Raw genomic sequence first — 19,612 nt, forward strand, 5'->3', positions numbered from 1 at the left:
ATCCTCGGCAGAAATGAGTTTTTGTGTAGTGGATATATATTTCACCCCATTACAAATTGATTTTTAGGATGAAACCTCAACTTTTTTCATGATATTAGAGCAGGTTTGCCCACGTGTGAAGTCTCCACATCAACCAATTAAAATTTCATAGAATTGAAGGCTTTTAATAATAAAGAAAAAAAATTACATATTGACGTGCATGAAAAGAAGTTGGAACCAATATGAAACGGGAGGCAGTCAGATATCATCCGAATCTGAATGCTGCAATACATTGCACATGGCAAATTGGGAATAAAATAATGAGGTGGAACCTTGTTACACGTTGCTGCCTTAATTAAGGTTTCCAAGGTGGAGAAGCATATAGTACTATAAGTAGGGCATGCAATAGGTAGGCACTTTACAAGTCGTCGTTTGCTACAAGTCAGTTATAAGCCATCTTAAAAAGCTTCCAAGTCATATATCATCATGGTTGTCCTAACATTCAAAAAGCCGGCCTCTCAAGTAGACAGTAAAAATGGTGTGGAAAACATTGAGGCCGCTGATACGAAGAGCCTGTTTTCCATGACTGACACAGAAATCTTGGAAGGCATTTATGCTACTCATGTTGTTAGTCATGAACACGATAGGCTTGATGTTCATTCTCTTTTCTCCATCACCGAAAGCATCCTTAAGTGCTCAAAGCAGATCGTCGATAACATTACGCAGAAGGTATTTCTTGCACTTTCCAAAAGATATTCTAAAAGGGATATTGCTTCTCTTCTTCCCTACAAAGAGATGACACATGTGTAAAAATTTGACCCGTGTGTAAAAATAATTCATGAAACACAAAAAGAAAAATTTCTACACACATGTCACACTGTCATTGACAGGAATTTAGGAGCTCCTACTTATGGGAGGAGGGAAATATTTAAGTGGGTTGTATTTCTTTGTAATTTCCAAGCTTCATATGTTTCACCCTTGATGGGAGTTTTTGAGTGTTAGAACACTTGTAATTGATTTTCCTTTGACTTGTTTGCAGGTCCCCCGAGTACATGCTGAAACCATGGATGGAATAACTATTACACCTGGCTTCAGCACGCCGTTGTGCGTTCTAAAGTCCATTGTTCGCGAGGTCATCACATTGCATTATAATTTATTTTCTTTATATCATTCTTTAATTTATTTATTTATTTTAAATCAAGGGAAGAAGGGATTTGAATTTGTTACATTTTCTAACATTGAGAAGGTTATTAGGTACCACTTAAGTCAAGAGCTACAATCAGTGAAATATGAGATCCATGAACATGATGATTATATATATTCTTGATTCTTGACATTAACTTTACGAATGTTATTATTTATATGAACTTATTCCAGGTGCCATGTAAAGCTCCAGGTGAAAGTTATGCCCACGACGCCACGCTGAAAATACTTAACAAGGTGTCAAAGTATTCATGGGAAGCGAAGGCTGTGCTGGCTCTGGCGGCTTTTTCTTTGGAATATGGAGAGTTCTGGCTGAGTGCCCAGCATCAACAGTCTGATCAACTTGCCATGTCTGTGGCATTCCTTAAGGGAGTGCCAGTCCTTCTCAAGCCCGAAAACCTCGAGCAACGCAGCAAAGCTGTTGCTGATCTCAACAATGTGATGATGTCCACGTTGCAAGTGATTGATTGCATCTTTCAATTGGAGAAGCTTTCCATTAGTCATAACGAGGTAAAGGAGTTGAGAGAAATCTTGGCAAGTGCAAGGAAAGATATCTCGGTGAATGTCTATTGGTGTATCATTACAATGGTAGCTTGCGCCACTAATGTCACCCTTCTTACTAGTAATGAGTAAGTTCCACTCCATCTGATGTCCATGCTTACATATCATGTATAACACTTAATCAATTGTTTAAATTGACAACCGAACAATATAACATGTACCAATAAACTGCTCTGTACGTAGTATAACTGTTTTAATTACTTCATGTCAGGGGGAAGTCACACGACCTTGTCCAGTATGCTCACAAGGCCACAATCATCCTCAATAAGCTTAAACAACAGCTTAAGATCTGCAAAGAGGAAATAGGTTGGTTTACTTGATTACCATTCACAAAGATGCATATGTTGCTCTTGCAATGCAATGCAATGATGAAATTCCTTTTTTGTCTTATTTAATACAGAGAAGTTACAGACCTACACGAAGCTGAAGCAACTTTTCCAAATTCCTACAGAAGTTATGGAGGTTATCAAGACCCTGATTTTTTTCAAGGGTGATGCGGAGACGACCATTTTTAATGGTTCTACTCAGAAAATGGTTTGCTCTATCATAGCACATTGCTTTTGAATTTATATTCATATGATCCTATGCTGGTTTGTTATGTGCCTTTTTTGCTTGAATTTAATCCAATATGATTACAACGGCTAAGATTACGATTGATCCATTTCTTCTTTTGATAGACTAATATTTATTTGGGTGCATGATTATTTGAACAGGTTCAGGTGGACATCCTAAGGACGAAGAATGTGTTGTTGTTCATTTCGAGCGTAGATATATCTGAAGATTACCTTTCTCTTCTCATACCCATCCATGATTCTCTAAATGAAAATGATGATTATAAGATAATTTGGATGCCAATTGCGGAGGAGTGGACAGAAGAGCTGCAAGTCAAGTTTGAGAGCCTGCGGGTTAAGATGCCATGGTACACGGTAGGGCAGATTAGTGCACAGGTAGCAGGCATCAAATACATCAAGGAGGATTGGAACTTCAAAGGTAAGCCTATGCTGGTGGTGTTGAACACGAAAGGTCAACTCCAACATTCGAACGCTCTGCACATGATTTCCATATGGGGACCCGAAGCCTTGCCTTTCACACATAAAAGAGAAGAACAACTCTTGAGTTCTCTCCAAGATACATGGTTTGTTTCCGTAGTGGGCGCTATTCACCCATCTGTATCAGAATGGGTAAGTTCTTTTTAACAGATCCTATCAACGTGTAGATACGCATTTTGTAATTAGCTTAACATCTAAGAAACTTACTATATATAAGTGTACTCTTAAATGGATTGTCGTTGTTGATTTTTGCATGGATTGTCTTTAAAGGATAACAACAATCATTGAGTGGCAGGCGGGATATAGAATGTTGGCATTTTTCTTAAATGCAACCATAGTGACTGAAAGCTAACTTTGTGTGAATCCTGGTCCAACAGATCGAGAAGGAGAAGTACATTTTCTTCTACGGAGGGGATTCCTCATGGACGACTCAGTTCCATGAGAAAGCAAGTGCATTTATAAATGACGACGTCCTAACGAACTCAAAGATTTATATGGAGTTATATCATGTGGGGAAGACCGCAGATAGTAAGGGAGGGGATGACAGCTTCAGCACCTTCTGGTCCGCCATAGAAACCATGTTTCATATCAAGGTTCACAATAAGCAGTTTGATGACGTGGCAAAACAAGTTCAGAAGCTGCTTTCCTACAAAAATGATAAGAGTGGATGGGCTGTGCTTGTGCAAGGCCGTAAGCTTGTGACCATTGCCGCTGGTTCCACAATCTATAGTGTTTTGGAGCACTATCCCCAGTGGGGTCCTAACGTAACAATAACAGTAGAAAGTTTGGGAACTTGTATTAATGGCGAGCATGAGAAGGAGAAGCAGAAGGAGGTTGAACTAACTGGTCACGCCTGCAGTTGTTTTAACATCTCAAGCGTTGCCGGAAGCACCCTAGAGGCCATGGTATGTCTCGAGTGTGGCAATCCCATGGAGACATTCATCAGCTATAAGTGCTGCCATGTCAAGAAGAAGGGTAAGCACACAATGATAATTAAAATCAAAGTTATGTACGGTCCAACCAAGTACAGTAAGTTGCATACACGTGTTATATGATCACTTAGTGTCAACTTCACATGCAAAAAATTTCACTTTCCTAAAAAATCAGGGCTATTGGTGTATGATTCACAAACTGGCGTGGATGTTGCACTTGCCATTAAACCCAATTTGATTTTTTTTTTTTTTTTTCTCTTCCCTTTGTTTTTTTTAGGTCTCATATTTTTCTTCTCCCTTTGGCAGATGAGAGTTACGAGATGCAATTTATAAACACAAAAGCGTGGATCGGGACGATTTCTGAAGCTTCCGCGAAGCTGAAGGATTTGCTGTTTGGTGTTGGTCATGTTGACCCGAACATGATCATTGACCCCAACAATTTGAATGAGGTTAGCATTTGAATTCTTATTCAAATCTTCAGACTGGACTAGGATTTTTTTATGTTTCTGTCAAATAAAAATAAATAGATTCTTGACCTATTTCAGTTTTAACTCATTTTCCTACCTTCAGATACTTCGATATCTGACTTAATTATTTGCATTTAATATATTAGTAATAAGAACTTATATCGTGGTTTTTTTCTCTTTGTCTAAACAGAGCTACCCCTCTAATTTGAATGGCCTGTCTAACAAGAAACTGTTCTTGTTCTTTTCGAGCTTGAATATTTCTAAAGAAGATGTTTCATTCATCCATAGAGTTGTTGAGCGAACGAAGATGGATAATATCAATGGGTACAAGACGGTTTGGATCCCCATTGCGAAGGAAAAGAAGTGGAATGAGGCCGGAGCGATAAAGAACTACAAGCAATTAGCGAGAAATCTGAAATGCTACGCAGTAAAACCCCGTGCAGAACGCATCGATATTATCAAGGAGAAGTGTCAATTACCCAACGACAAACATTTTCTGGCCCTGGTGGTGACGGACCAAAGGGGGAAGGTGATAGAATACAATGCGATAAACACAATTCGGAAACATGGAATGACCAAGTTTGGCTTCAAAAATTAATTACGCCACATGAACCTTTGCAAGAAGTACTCTCCATGTCCAAGATAATAAAAGAGTGAATTTTAATTACAGTTGTGTGGCATGAAAGCTTAATTACAGTTGTGTGAATTTTAATTTATAACATGAAAGTTTAATTTTATTTTTCCTCTTCTTTTGTTTAATTTCATTTCATTTCAATCAACCTTCCACATGTATCTTGAAACAAAACCGACACAATATGCCACCAGTCATACTCTATATTATTGTTGATTCGTGCTCTTGCAAATAATTTAATTTGGTATTTTTGAATAGTCTATTCTAGGTGTTCGAAAGTTTACATCATAACATATTTTCATTTAATAATATGTATTTTTTGGTTGCAATATGTGTTTTATCATAAAATTTATTGAAAATTAGTTATAATGAAGCTATGAACTAGTATGGTTTATGTAATTTAATGTATACTTTTATTTATAGAAAAATGATAGAACTTGTAAGTTATAATATATATATATATAATGAGATTTTAAGCTAAAATTTTAGCTAACCCCCATTGAAAAATTTATAGTTCCTCCTCCCTTCCATGTCTTGTTTTTTTTTTTGTGTGTTGAGAAATTCTGGAATTATATTCATAATGCAGCCAAAAAAAATCACTAGCCACACAATGCCAATACAAACTAGCAACAAAGGACCATTAAAATAACATATCAATCTAACATCAAAATTAAAACAATCTGGGGCTCCTCCATTACTGATCACACATGATTGAAGATACACTTGTGAGAATATGAAGATAAAAAGTCTCACATTGGAAAATTAAAAAACCTTGCAAGGGCTTATAAGGAGTTGGGATACTCCTACCATTACCAATTGGTTTTGGGGTGGTGTTGAGTTGTATTCTAGCTAGTTTTCTTTTAGCTTTCCTTGACAACTTTGTAATAGGACATGCAATGTATTTCCCAAGCTCAAGGTTATTGAACTATGTTAAATTGTTATCTAGTTGTTCTCCGGTGGTTTGTTCATCAATGACTCAACATAATTAAGGGATGCAAAGGTAAATTTTGCATTACATTCATTAGAATGCATTAGGTTATGACTGGTCAACTTGTATGTGTTTGACTAGTCATCTTTTGTGCATCATGAGGTCTGCCAACTCATTACATTTCCAACTGGATCCTAAAGAATTTTGTCTTATTCTCTGATATTCTTTTGCTGCCATCTGTCTGTTTCTGACATATGAATTTTGGGTAAATGGTCCATTAATTATTTGGTAGCCGTCACTTCAGGAAAGGTGTTTTTGAGAGGTTATGAGTTTTTCCTCCTTGGCTCTCCTTTTCTTTGGAGTGATTTCTCCATCTTTTCATAAATGAGTTTTTCAAATTGCTTTTGAAAACTGCTTTAAAAATGAAATCTGCATCTAGCGAAATCAAACACATACTCATATAGATCTAGGTCAGATTCTAGATTGATTTATTAAAGAGTATGGTTTCTTGAAAAAATTGATCATTTCATTTTGAATCCAAATTTCTTGTTCCTGTTTAGAGTTAAGTTGTGTAAGTTGGTGCCATGGGATGAACGAGTTGAGGAGGTAGCTGCCATTGCCATGAAGAACTAGCTACAAGCTTTGCTAAGTTTGGAAAATAAAATTGCATGGAGGAGACATAACTCGCTTCCTAAATAGATCTAGTTTTCTTGAACTTGCTTCTGATTTCTCTATAAGAATCTTCTTTGCTTAATGGATTCCCTGGTCAGATGATGACTTCCAATTTTTCTCGATGATGGCTTTTTGGGTGAACAATTTTCTGGGTTCGTTGTTCTTGCCTTTCTGGTGTTGTGTTCATACTGTTGACTAGTTATCATCTTAATGTTGCTGTTTATTTGATCTTGATGTATTCACACACACTTCTTACCTTAATTGGTATCAGAGTTCCGGCTCTTAACGCAAATAGAGAGATCCTAGGAGGATAGTTAGTGTTTTAGTGATGTTACCATGGAAATGGACAGAGTTGATAGTTCTTGCGACTCCTCTCTATACTTTGATGGGAATAATTACGCTGCTTGAAGAGAAAACTTTGAGATATTCCTGGATGCTCTTGATGAGCATGCATATGAATATGTCACAAAAGAGTGGACTCATCCAGTCAAGACTATTGATGACCAAGATGTACCAAAACCAATATCTGAATGGTCAAAACCTGAGTATCTTGCTGCCAGTTCCAATAAGAAGGCCAAAAATGACTTAGTTCCAACCTTATCTAGCACCTAGTTCTCTCACATTCAACATATTCTGACAAGACCTGCCCTAAATTCCTTGAAATCCGAGACGAATCTCGTCTAATTTCGGCATCACTCGATGTTGGGCCCACATTTTAATAACTGAGACTTTCTGCCAAAATTTTGGCAAAGTCTGCTCTGTAATTTGGAGAACCCCAAAAATTTCAACCTGCAAAACAATCACAATATATTCCCAACTAGCAGCATGCTTTCAACATTCAACAGTATAAAATGAATGGCCTCTCTGGCCTTACAAGTATATCCTAACACTATGCCAAATTTTACTTTACATTACACCATATAGACATCGACAAATCTAAAAACCGATGCTATTAGTATTTTAGACATCGATTTTATAATTAATAAGACTAAAGGGGTATAAAGGCATCAGCACAAATTTTAGGGGTTTTTTACTGATGACGTTGATTATACTTTAGCATCGATGATATAATTTATTGATACGTAAAGTGTTTTTTAATAATTTTTTTTTTAAGCAGAACAATTATACCAACGCCAAAACCATGTCAATGCCGCTATAGTGATTTTTTTTTAACAAAACATTTTAACTCTCCCCCGCATCCCTTTCTCTTCTCTCTCGCAATACTCACTCTCTTCATTTCTTTTCCTCCATCGATTTCTTCTACATCATCAATCTTTGCCGCCATCCTCTCTATCCTTCATCTATCTCTACCGCCATCTTCTTTCTCCTCTGTCTCTACAGCCATCTTCTCTTAAACCCTAAAAATTAGAACCAATAAAACCTAATTTCTAAGCCCTCTTTTGATATCTCTGATTTGATTTGATTCGAATCCAGATCTGAGGACGCGATGGGCGATTTCAACCTCTCGCGCTTCATTGTCGCCATTATTCATATCTGAGGTAAATTTGGCGACTACTTCGTATAGAGATTTGACGAGTAGCAAGTGACGAATCCAACAAGGTATCTGTGTTTTCAGAGGAATATGAGTATGACTAGTTGTGTTGGCTCAGGTCCAATGGAATATGAGTATGACTAGTTGTGTCCCTTGGATTTTAGCATATAAAATGTGTTCTTGCCTAATATGTCTATTAAGCTATTGGGTCAGTGTGTTTTATTCAAATTATTTTATTTCAACATTTTCTTGTATTTTTTTTAATTGTTCTTGTTCGTTTACTTGCTATTATTCTGCTGAAAAATATCAAATGAAAAACTTAACTTTAAGATTCTATGGAACTCAAATAGCATATGAGTTCTAAATTAGTCTATCATGTTATGTTCTACATTCAAGTGGACTAAGTCAGTTAACCCTTGGATTCTAAAAAGTACATATGGTAGTTCTCCCTTGGCTTTTAGCAGGTCAAAAAAATTTCTTATCTGTATTTTTTTTCCTACATAGAACCGTTGAAAATCCTTTTTCTTATGTTATTTTGAATTTCTGATGATGTCATAATGATATAGTTGTTGAAGTTTTCTTTATATTCTTTCTCATTTGTTTGGTGTTAGTGGTTTCCTTTTAGTTGTTTCTGTTGTCTGAAGAAATTAGCCAATTCTTGCTTCTTTTTTTTGCCTCTCTGGCATGACTACTCTTCTTCCCTAACACATGCGTGATTAAATGGTTTTAGTGCCAGATCCACTGGCTTCTATATAGCACTTAAACTTGTCACAATTAGATTAGTCATGCTAAACTACACCAGTGATTGCTTTAATAAACAAGTTTAAGTCCTTTGGACATTTGTTCGTTTGAATTCCATCTCATCACATTTGCCCTTGAAATGAAGGAATAAATTATTTTCCTTGTTGATGGTCAATTTCATGGTTTGACAGTTATTTGATGATGTTCTGAAAGTTTTTTTTTGGTTGAATTTTGCAGGGGAGTTGGAATGTACAGTTCCAAGAAACCCAAAGATGAGAAGGAAGCAGTTTCAAGCATCTTAGAGGACCTACTTGCACAAAATGACATGGTGAATATATTTCGTTGAATGTCCATTTGGTTTTTTGGTTTGGTCTTGAAGCCTATGAGTAAATTACAGTGATCATTTCGGCATACGGCTCAGTATCTGTGTAGGCTGATGCTTGTTTTGATGAAGAAGGTTTCTCCTATGGAATTTACACTAAAGCTATCAAGCTCATTACAGCAGATATCGTGACTAGCTATGTATACTCATTGTTTTGGGGATTCCAGGTACCTCACATGTTATCTTATAATGTGTGTATTGGAGATATGATCGACTATTTATATACTCAATATATTTCTGTTTGTACCTCACATCTTATCAAATGCTAATTTAATTTGTTTATTGGTTTCTTCCTTCTTGATTCTATGACGCAAACCAGCACTCTGGCAGGAAATCAAGTTCCAAGCTACTTTGTTTGGGAAGTCCTTTTTACCATGGCAATTATTGGATATGGCCTCTTGCTCTTCGCTCTTCTAATTGGAAATATGCAGAATTTTCTACAATCTCTTGGACGGAGGTACTACTTTCTACTATCGTTTTTGCTTCTTCAGTGAACTCGCTCTTTGGCTCATATACCTCACCACATGTATCAACGGTGCGTATGTCCTAGGATACTCTGTTAATTTCATGCTTCGTCTAGGTTGAATAGGCAGTGTAATCCAGTAGCTTACTCAGGTTTTCATAACCAGAAATTTTAATACTCTCAGGTTCAGACATACTACAGTAGGTTGAGGCCACTAAGCTATAGAGGTGCAGACATACTATTTTGGTAGTATGTCCTGAACCTGAGTGTAGAAATTAAACTCAGAAATCTCGACCCCCAATTCCCACTATTTTTTCCGAGTATCATTTAATAAGTTTCATGTTTAAGTTGAAAAACAATGCAAATATTAATATTTCCTCTTTACTTCCGGACTTTTAACTAAATTCCGAATTAGTTTTCCTCCGTTGGATGGAGGAATCATTTGAAGAAGAAAAAAAATTGTTATAATGCTTTCTTGTTTCAAGAAATGAATTCTATGAAATTTTAGATTTTGGAAACAGTTTATAGTAATACTTAATCATGAAAAGAAAATAAATAAATTAAAGAAATTAAAAAAAAAAAAAATCATGTTTTGATTCTTGAATATAGAATAGACTCAATAGAGCGCAATTCAGTCCCTTGACCTATTGCCAGGGCTAGAGTGTAAACCGTCCCCAAAGACACCAAGTATGTGTGTGAACATGTCCCACTATGCCCACTAGCCCATTGGGCACATGCGTGGTCTTTTTATTTATTTATTTATTTTTAAATAATATTTTTTTATTAGAATTAAAAAATAATAATATGGGTAGTTATGTTTCATAAAATAGGACTTATTATTTGATTTTGTTTTTAATTTTAAATTTTTTAATATAAAAAATATGAATTTATCATATAATCCTCATTTAATTAATAATTTCAATTCTTAATTTTTGAATTAACCAATAATATTTTCTGGTTTGAATTAACCAAAGATATTTTTTGGTATTTTAAATGTTTCATCATTTTCTGTCTTTTGCTTTATATGTCCCACTATGTCCATATAACAGACACATATAAGTGCCAATTAAATTTGTGTTTCCCACTAATTATTATAATTTTCTCCAAAGAAGCATCCCCCGTTACCATAGTTTATCCAAAGTCGTGTTTAAGTCTTTCATCAACATGCATGAATAAATATATGGAATATCATTATTGTATGTACCGAAAGAAATTGTGGCTTCAAAATAAAACATTTTATTCTTTTTTGTGCATATCCAATCGAACATCGTCAAATATGTACTTCGACTTGTATTATATATATACTCAACTCCACGACTTTGCGCACAAGTGACAAAGTCGTTCAACGTCATCGATTTTGTTACTGCCTTACGTCACTATTTGTTTGAACAAAAACGATCATCTGACGTGCATGGTTGGTACGAGGACTCCAGAGTTGCGTTTTAAATTAATGGGCATATTTACTTATCAAGAAAAGTAAAAGTCATGAATCCATATCCAAGATTAGAGCAAACCCAAGACCTTTTCGGATTTACAAATTATCCACCAACATGAAACTGCTGATAGCGAGACTCAAACATTGGTGGGGGGATACAGTACAAGGACCTTACCAACTGAACCAACCTTTGTTGGCAAGGTATATACAATGTTACATATGTGTGTCGAGTAAGAAAGCTAATAAAATCTAATCAAAATGTGTATAAAAAAAAAAATTAGAAAGAATAGTTTTGTAATTATTTATTATCTAAGTTCTCTAACAAAGTCTATTTTTATTCTTTTTCTAAATGAAGTCCTTGATGATAAGAACACAACTTAAATATCCAAGATTGAACTGCAACAGGATTGAGACTAGAAAGGCCAACCAACAGGACTAGGGAAGCTTCTCTCCTTAAAGGGTTCCAGTCTGTCTTAGCATTGAGAAGGGAACCCAAAAGCATATTAACATGTTCCCATGTTATGATTATTTACTCCAATTAAGCATTCCAACTAATCTTAATCTTATCCAAAGTCGTATACCTTCCAAGTCTTGCTAATTATGCTTTTAATAGTAAGTATATGACATATCATTAGCCTACTTGCCCAAAGAAATTGTGGCTTTCTCAAACTAATACAATTCATTCTTTTTCTATGCAGATCCGTTCAAAAGATGGTAAAATATATTCCTACTTGTATATACAAAGTCAGCACCTGGAAAATGATTAATGTTTTCAAAAAATAGAGATCTCGAAGTTGTTGGATATACAAAGGTTGATTGGGCTGGCTCCGTTATAAACAGATGCTCTGCTTCATGTTACTTCACTTTTGTGAGAGGTAACCTAGTCACTTGGTGGAATAGGAAACAAAATGTGGTTTCTCGATCTAGTGCTGAAACAGAGTATCGAGGAATGACTCATGGAGTTTGTGAATTACTGTGGATCATAAGACTATTGACAGAATTGGGTCTCAAGCCAGGAAAGCCAATGAAGTTACATTGTGATAACAAGTTAGCCATCGATATTGCCCATAATCCAGTTCAACATGATCAAATTAAACAAGTTGAGGTGGATAGAAATTTTATCAAAGAAAAAATTGAGAAGAAGGTGATTCGCCTACCATTTGTAAGATTAGAAGATCAATTGGCAGATATCTTAACCAAATCTGTTTGTGGAAGAGTATTTCATGACTCACTTACCAAGTTGGGTATTGATGACATATATGCACCATCTTGGGGAGGAGTGTTGACGTGAGTCTCCTAATTAATCAAGAAGATTTATTTCCTTAATTAATTAAGGGATTTACTTTCCTCTGTTTTATAATTGATAAATCATTGTACAATTAGAAGATACTTTCCTAATTTTTTATGTATCTAATTCCTTGTAAAGCCCACATGTAAACTCTTATATATACCTCCTTATGAAGAAGAATAAAGTTAACATAATACATTCAAACCATATTCATATTTTAGCAAGGATAAACCAACCGGGGCGCCAATTTTAGAACCATCAAATACGTGGTTCACTTTTTTGTTATCGATAAACCAAGGTTTGGAATCTCTCCTCAGAGTCAGAAATCTCCATCCCACCGGGCCTGCTCGTGAATCTCAGCTGCCTTGCCATTTTGTTCTGAAATAAATAAAAGCAAATGACAAATGTACCCCCACTGTTAAAATTGCAGATTACATGTTCTGTATTGTGCCAAACGACAACCAACACCAAAGAAACAAGAGACCATCTGACCATGATATGACACCAGCTGGTTCTTCGCGCATGCATGTGCTTGCACCTTGCAAGAAACAAAAAAAACAAAACAAAAAAAAAAAAGCGCGAGTGGCATAAATAAATACCTTGCAAATTCTTGGCTTCTGCTTGAGGGGCCGGCGTTTTGACTATTATGATGACTAGACTACCATGATTATGGCCTATAAGAAAGACTTTTTACGATAACTGAGTGTTGAGTCTATAAGAAAGTCGCCTATTCATGAGGGTCTCTAGGGCTTCTGCCTGTCGAAGCCTTCTGGAAAAGAGTTGCAGTCTTTAACAAAAGTTTTAAAGTATTGCCACTAATTATTACACTGTTTTCTCTAATTAATTTTATCCAAAGTCGTAGACCTTTCATTATATTCACATGGAACATGCTTCAATAATAATAAATTATTTTATATGACATCTCTTTAGCGTAAATTATTTTTAGTCACTAAAAAAAGCTAAAAATGTGACTGAAAGCCTTTTTAGTCACCAAAAAAGTCAAAAAATGTGACTAAAGCCTTTAGTAACCCTCACAACAATCACCAAAATTGGTGACAAAATGGTGACTGTTGCCACTTTTTTTTTTGTACTGGGAGCAGCCAAGCATGAGATTGTGACAATGTCTGAGAAAGAGAAAGGAGCTGAAAAGCCTTTGGTACGAATGTCTACAAATTGTTCATTGGAGGACACTAACTGTAGAATAATATTTTTTTCGATAACACGCTCCCTGATAAAATGAATGTCAATTTGTTCCATTGATTGACTAACTTTTTATTTGAACTAGGGAGAGAATGTAACACCCCGACCCCAAATTTAATTACTCATTTAAATTATTTAATTGAAATTACGAATTTACCCTTGGGGTAGGGGTAATTTGTTCAAATTGACAGGACTCGCCTCGAATTTTTCGGAACCCGAGACGAATTCTGTGGGAATCCCAGCATGCCGGGCTCACCCATTAAAACTATAACCTCTTTTCCCAAAAAGGAATAAGGGCATGAGACTTTCTCCCGAAATTTCGGCAAAGTATCCCCTATAAATTGAACATTCCCCAAGTTTCAACATGCACAAAATTCGCAATTTAATATCCCAACAGGCAGCACGCACAATATAATTTCATGCGATTCATATAAACGGCCTTCGGCCTTCAAATGATTCGAAACAGAACCGCCAGTACTGTTCTTAAATCAATTTAATGCATTAAACAATGCATATAACAAACTCAAAACTAAATTATGAATGCCTACTGAAATCAACATAAAATAACTTCTTCAAATGTCCAACATACGAGGTTTTAACCTCTTATCATACTCGCATCTCGTTTTCACCCAAATTTCAGGACCAATCTCAATAAAACAATAAGAGCAAAGTTTAGCTCGTGGCTGCACTTAGGCTGCCTACGTACCCTTACTAAGGGATCAAGCCACACGTAGTTTTTTTCCTAAAACCCTTTTTACTTTAAATCACAATTCACCAATCACAATCTCACATATCTCCCCATATGCCTGATCTACCAACGCCACGTATGGGGTCTGTCAACACGCCGGCTACTCCTACGACACATGCGACCTCAACATAATATCACATATCTCCTCATACGCCGGATATACCAACGCCACGTATGAAGTCTGTCAACACGTCAGCTACTCCTACGATACGTGCGACCTCAACACAATATCACATATCTCCCCATATGCCAGATATACCAACTCTACGTATGAGGTCTGTCAACACGCCGGCTACCCCTACGACGTGTGTGACCTCAACATCATATCACAAGATGGTACTTATACCGTGTAATCAAACATATTTATAATATATATATATATATACACACAATTTTCACTATTGCAAAAACCTTAACCACGATATAGCATCCGATAGTCTCTCACTGTAACACAATAAATTAATATCATAATCCCACATAACCAACATACAATCAAGACTTGTCACTACGGTCATTTTAATCTTCCTAGGAAGGTAACACTAAGTCTCAAGGTCAACCGAAGGTCAAACTACCCAACCTTGGTCAAACGGGCCCACGAGGTCCACGACCTCCAAATTCCGATCTGAAAGTTCCTATAGGTTCTACAAGGTGTAGGACATACGTCCTGCAAGTTTGGTCCCGATCGGACAGTCGGATTGCTAACGATTGCACGATCGGACGGTTACTATAAACCTAACCTTAGGGTTGGAATTTCCAGAGTATCCGGGACTCCGTTTTACAATCCGTCGGATCCTACACGATCCGAGGAATACCTAGATCAACATAAAATAAATTTAAGACCATCCAACGGTCCAAACCTATCGAACCCAGATAACGCGCATTAGGCTATATCCGTTCGAGACTCAAACGTTAACCAAATTGGAATCCAAGCACACCAACGCGCTCGTGACATCAAGGGGATTGCATTGGGACAAAAATGCCCCTGAGCTACAATGCCCACGCGCCACCACACGCGCTGGCAGCGCGTGGGTGTCCAAAGCGATTAAGCATCGTCGTAAAATCTCAAAATCTCGGCTCAAGACTCCTACCCTAAGTGTAACACCCTATTTGGAGTCACTTTTGTTCTTGGGCATACCCTAAAAACTGGCCGGAAGTGGCTAGAATAGCGATCTCAAAATCGGTCGAACCCTAAATCGAAAATCAGATAATCTATGCTCAAAATTTATGAAATCCTGCCCAACCATCAACTAGAGGTTGAGGAATAGATGGATTTCCACACCTGGATCGCCAAAAATGGCAGCCGGACGACAGAGAACGGCCGTGAAGTTTCTGTCAAAACCGCTCGATTCCCGCCTTATTCCGACGAAATCACAACGATCGACAACGTGACTGGCTAGGGTTGAAGAGGACAACACCGGCCATTACCGCCCCACACTTTGGCACCAGATGAAAGAACGGCCGCCAAAACGTGGTCGGCTGTGGTGGTTGTTGCTAGAGAGGAGAGAGAGAGACTGCGCGGGGAGAAGGGGAGGGAGAGAGAGAGAGAGAGAAAACCAGATTTTTATCAAACTCTTTTTCGCCAAAATTACGGTTATGCCACTGAGGGTATTTTGATCGTATCTCTCTTATTACAACTCCAATTCGAGCCCACTACGTGTGTATAGACTCATCTCAGTACCACCTACACAACCAAACCACTCGTTGTACCAAAATCCTTCCAGATAAGAAAATGACCAAATTACCCCTACCCCAAGGGTAAATTCGTAATTTCAATTAAATAATTTAAATGAGTAATTAAATTTGGGGTTGGGGTGTTATAGAGAAATATTCAATTTATGGAGTAATTTTTTGGTGTGACCATTATATGACCACAACATGGGACGGAAATACCCATAGAGCAATAGATCTAGTTGGTAATCTGGTTTTGATTGGTTAGGTCAATTCTCAATCTCCACACGTGAATTCTAAATGGTGCTCGATAAGATTGGTTGGTGTATTCAATTAAGATTTTAATAGATTTTAAAGTAGTTAGAACTTTCTGGAATTTATAGAGTTTGATAGATTTTAATAGATTTTAAAGTAGTTAGTACCAATTGAATTTCATAAGAATTTTGATGAAATTTGTTGGAATCTTATCACAGAGTTTGATAGATTGTTTTTATTCCATTTTTATAATTATAATAAACTTCTATAAATTCGAAAATTATAGTGGTAGGTCATCATGTTTGATGTTGGTGATGGTAGTACAGATGGTGTGGTGGGAATGGTAGATTCATTAATGGTGGTGGGGAGAATGGTGAAAATGACCATGTCAAGTGGTGGTGGTGGTGGCAGTAGGAGATGGCAGTGGTGACGACGGTGGCGCTGACAGTGATAGTGACAGTGGCGGTGGTGATATGGGGATGGTAGTGTTGTTGGGGTGTAGGTGGTGGTAGTGGCTTTGGGATGGCAGTGTTGAAGGTGATGAGGTGGTGACGGTGGAGGTGGTTATGATGGTGGTGGTGGTTGAGGTAGAGTAGTGGGGTGGAGATGGTGGCGCTGAGGTGTTGGTGTGTTTGGGTGGAGCCGATGATTGTGGTGGTCGTCTTAGTCGTGGTGAGGATGGCGAAGGTGGGAGTGGCAATGACGATGATGGTAGAGGCAATAGATGTGGCAGTGGTAATGGTGGCAGTGATGGTGGCGGTGGTGGTGACAGTGGGGGTAAAGGCAAGAGTGGTATTGGTTGTGGTGGTGGATGTTGTAAGGGTGGTGACGGTTAGGGTGGTGGTAATGGTGGGAGTGGTAGCGGTGGTGGCTATGGTAGAAGTGTAGGTGGTGGCGCTGGGGGTGGCTAAGGTGATGGTTGTGGTAGAGGTGACGACGGTGGGAGTTGCAATGGTGATGTAGTGGTGGTTGTGGATGTGGCGGTGTGGACGGTGACAGTGGATGTGGCAATGGTGATAGTGGTGGTGGCAGGGGCGGTGGCAGTGACGATGTTGGTGATAGCCATGACAAAATAGGTTGGTGGGGGAGGTGCATCAGAGAGAAGGTTAAGGGTTGTGCCGTTGGTGGTTAGTCAGTGGTCGCAGGGAAGGAGGTGGCTGGGTGGGGAGTGTGGTCATCAATGGTCGTGCGGCTAATAGAGGTGGGGTTTTTTTTTTCCTAAATGTTTTATATCTTTTTGTTTTTATTATTTTCCTTTAAAATTTCGAATTTGCCCCTTAAATTGATGAAAATTTATATGGACATTCAAAAAATTGACGGCGAGTCCCTAATTAGTCATTTTTATATAATTTAAGTAATTAATTTATTGGAATAAATTGACAATTATAACAAAGGGGCAAAACTAACCGCAATTTTGCCTAAATTTAATGGGAAGCATGAGTTACCAAAGAATATTTATTTTAAGCTTAACAATATTGAAAAGAAGAGCGCAATAACATTGCAGTACTTGAAACAAAAACAAACATCGGTGGGCACCACAACATAATATTGTGGCCCATTATTTTATCAAATGAAGACATCATAGCACAAAAAATAGGAAGAATAAAGGCAACATCATGTTTATGCTTCATCAAATATACTCATTTTAAGCCAGTGCAGTCATCAATGAACGTGACAAACCAACGGAAACCATGAGAAATCACATGGGTAGGGCCCCATACATCAGAATATACTAACTCAAAAGGCATTGTAGCTTTATTATTACTCAAGGGAAAAATAGTACGGTGGCTCTTGGCCATTACACAAGTCTCACATTTGAAGCTAGTCTCATCACACAAACTAAATAGTGAAAGAAACAAATGTTTAAGATAACCAAATGACAGATGTCTTAAGCGACGATCCCACAGCCAAAATTGTTGCTTGTCTTTGACACTGGCACTTTGGACTTTATTAGAGACACAACCACAAATTGCTGCAGCAGATAACTATAAGTAATACAACCCTCTATCCGTTTATCATGCCCAATCTTCTCGTGAGTCTTGAGATCCTGGAAAAAATAATGGGAAGAATAGAAAGTAGCAGACGCATTAAGTGTATCAAGTAAACGCTCAACAGATAACAAATTGCAACGAATATTTGGAACGAAGAGTGCATAGGACAGAGGTAAAGAAGAAGTGAGGTGGATGGTGCCTTCACTGGTAACTGGGGAAGGTAAACCATTAGCACTAGTAATATAAAAGTCATGAGGGTTATGAGACAACTCATCAAACATATTATCATCAGAAGTCATATGATCAGAAGCACCAGTGTCAATTATCCAAGTATTAGAACTCATACATGGCATGGTATAAGAAGCACAAAGATTTGCAAACGGGGTCGGAAGACGAGCCTCATTTTGAGTCACAGTACAGGCGGCCTTGGGACCGTACATATGAGCTTTGTAGTCAGCAAACCAATCGAGATAACCATGCTCTTTAAAAGACTTCTCAGAGTAATGATTCTCATTACAATGACGACACTTAGGAGGACCGTCAAGAGAGCTAGGGGTAGAGCCAGAAGGACGAGACCCAGCAGGAGAAGAAAATTTTCTGGATGAGGAGCGATCGGTCATGTCGTGCTGTGCGATCGGTGGTTGACGTGTTGGGTCAACTTTGAGGGCCATTAAACCTCCTCCAAGCATAGCGGATTGACGGGTGTCTTCCTCCAAGACCATGGCATAGGCTTCGAGAGGGGGCAGAACAAGACTAAGAGCAAGGATATGGCTACGAACACCATCATACGGTGGATAAATTCCTCCAAGAAAATCATAAACTCGATTGGCTTCAATTTCTTTCAGACGACGAGCCCCATCATCATCATACTTAAACTCATGTGGATGCAGACAATCAATCTCCTGCTAGATAGTATGGAGTTTTTCATAGAACACTTTGACAGAATCATCATTCTAACATGTATGTATGGACTGCAGTCGGAGTTGAAACAATTGAGAACTATTTTGAGTCACAGTATAGGTCTTTCGAGCAGCCTCCCATATATCAAAAGCAGTATCACCATGTTCAAACATGGCCCGAACTGGCTTAGTCATGGATTGAAAGCCATAACTGCACCAGGCAATTATCTTCTTCCCATTCGGCATAGACAGCGGAATCTGAAGACGTTCCTCCCATTAATCCAACTTGCCATACGACTAGTAGTAATTGTAATACACGCACCATGAGACCAAGAGGCATAATTGGAGCCGTCCAATTTGTCAGAAGTAATCGAGGTAGAGTAATCACACGAGGGACGTTCCTCCTTTGTTGCAGACGCATTAGCACCCACCATGTCTTTGGAATAATCATCCATGATAACAGCATAAAAAAAACACAACACGAAGCAAATATGACAAACCCAACACAGGTCACCAGAAAGTCGCCTCTGATGCCAAGTCAAACAATATGGGTATAATATTTTTCATATATATTTCATTCTCCGAAATACAAGGTTACAAACCCTAGTAGAGTTATACTATGAAATAA

The 19,612-nt window shown here is 37.7% G+C and overlaps 1 protein-coding gene across 1 annotated transcript; it reads left to right on the forward strand.

The window, feature by feature from the left end:
- Positions 1 to 465: 465 nt before the first annotated feature.
- Positions 466 to 12,226, forward strand: LOC103323888 (protein SIEVE ELEMENT OCCLUSION B-like). Its single transcript, XM_089044497.1, has 13 exons — positions 466 to 708; positions 1,019 to 1,111; positions 1,357 to 1,811; positions 1,955 to 2,049; positions 2,144 to 2,277; positions 2,457 to 2,924; positions 3,099 to 3,101; positions 3,176 to 3,767; positions 4,031 to 4,173; positions 4,382 to 4,770; positions 8,893 to 8,983; positions 9,088 to 9,204; positions 11,747 to 12,226. Exons 1-13 carry the CDS (start codon positions 466 to 468, stop codon positions 12,224 to 12,226), a joined length of 3,303 nt encoding a protein of 1,100 aa, XP_088900623.1.
- Positions 12,227 to 19,612: the final 7,386 nt, after the last annotated feature.

The sequence above is a fragment of the Prunus mume genome, linkage group LG2, assembly GCF_029339155.1.
Source record: "Prunus mume cultivar Tortuosa linkage group LG2, ASM2933915v1, whole genome shotgun sequence".
Lineage (NCBI taxonomy): Eukaryota > Viridiplantae > Streptophyta > Magnoliopsida > Rosales > Rosaceae > Prunus > Prunus mume.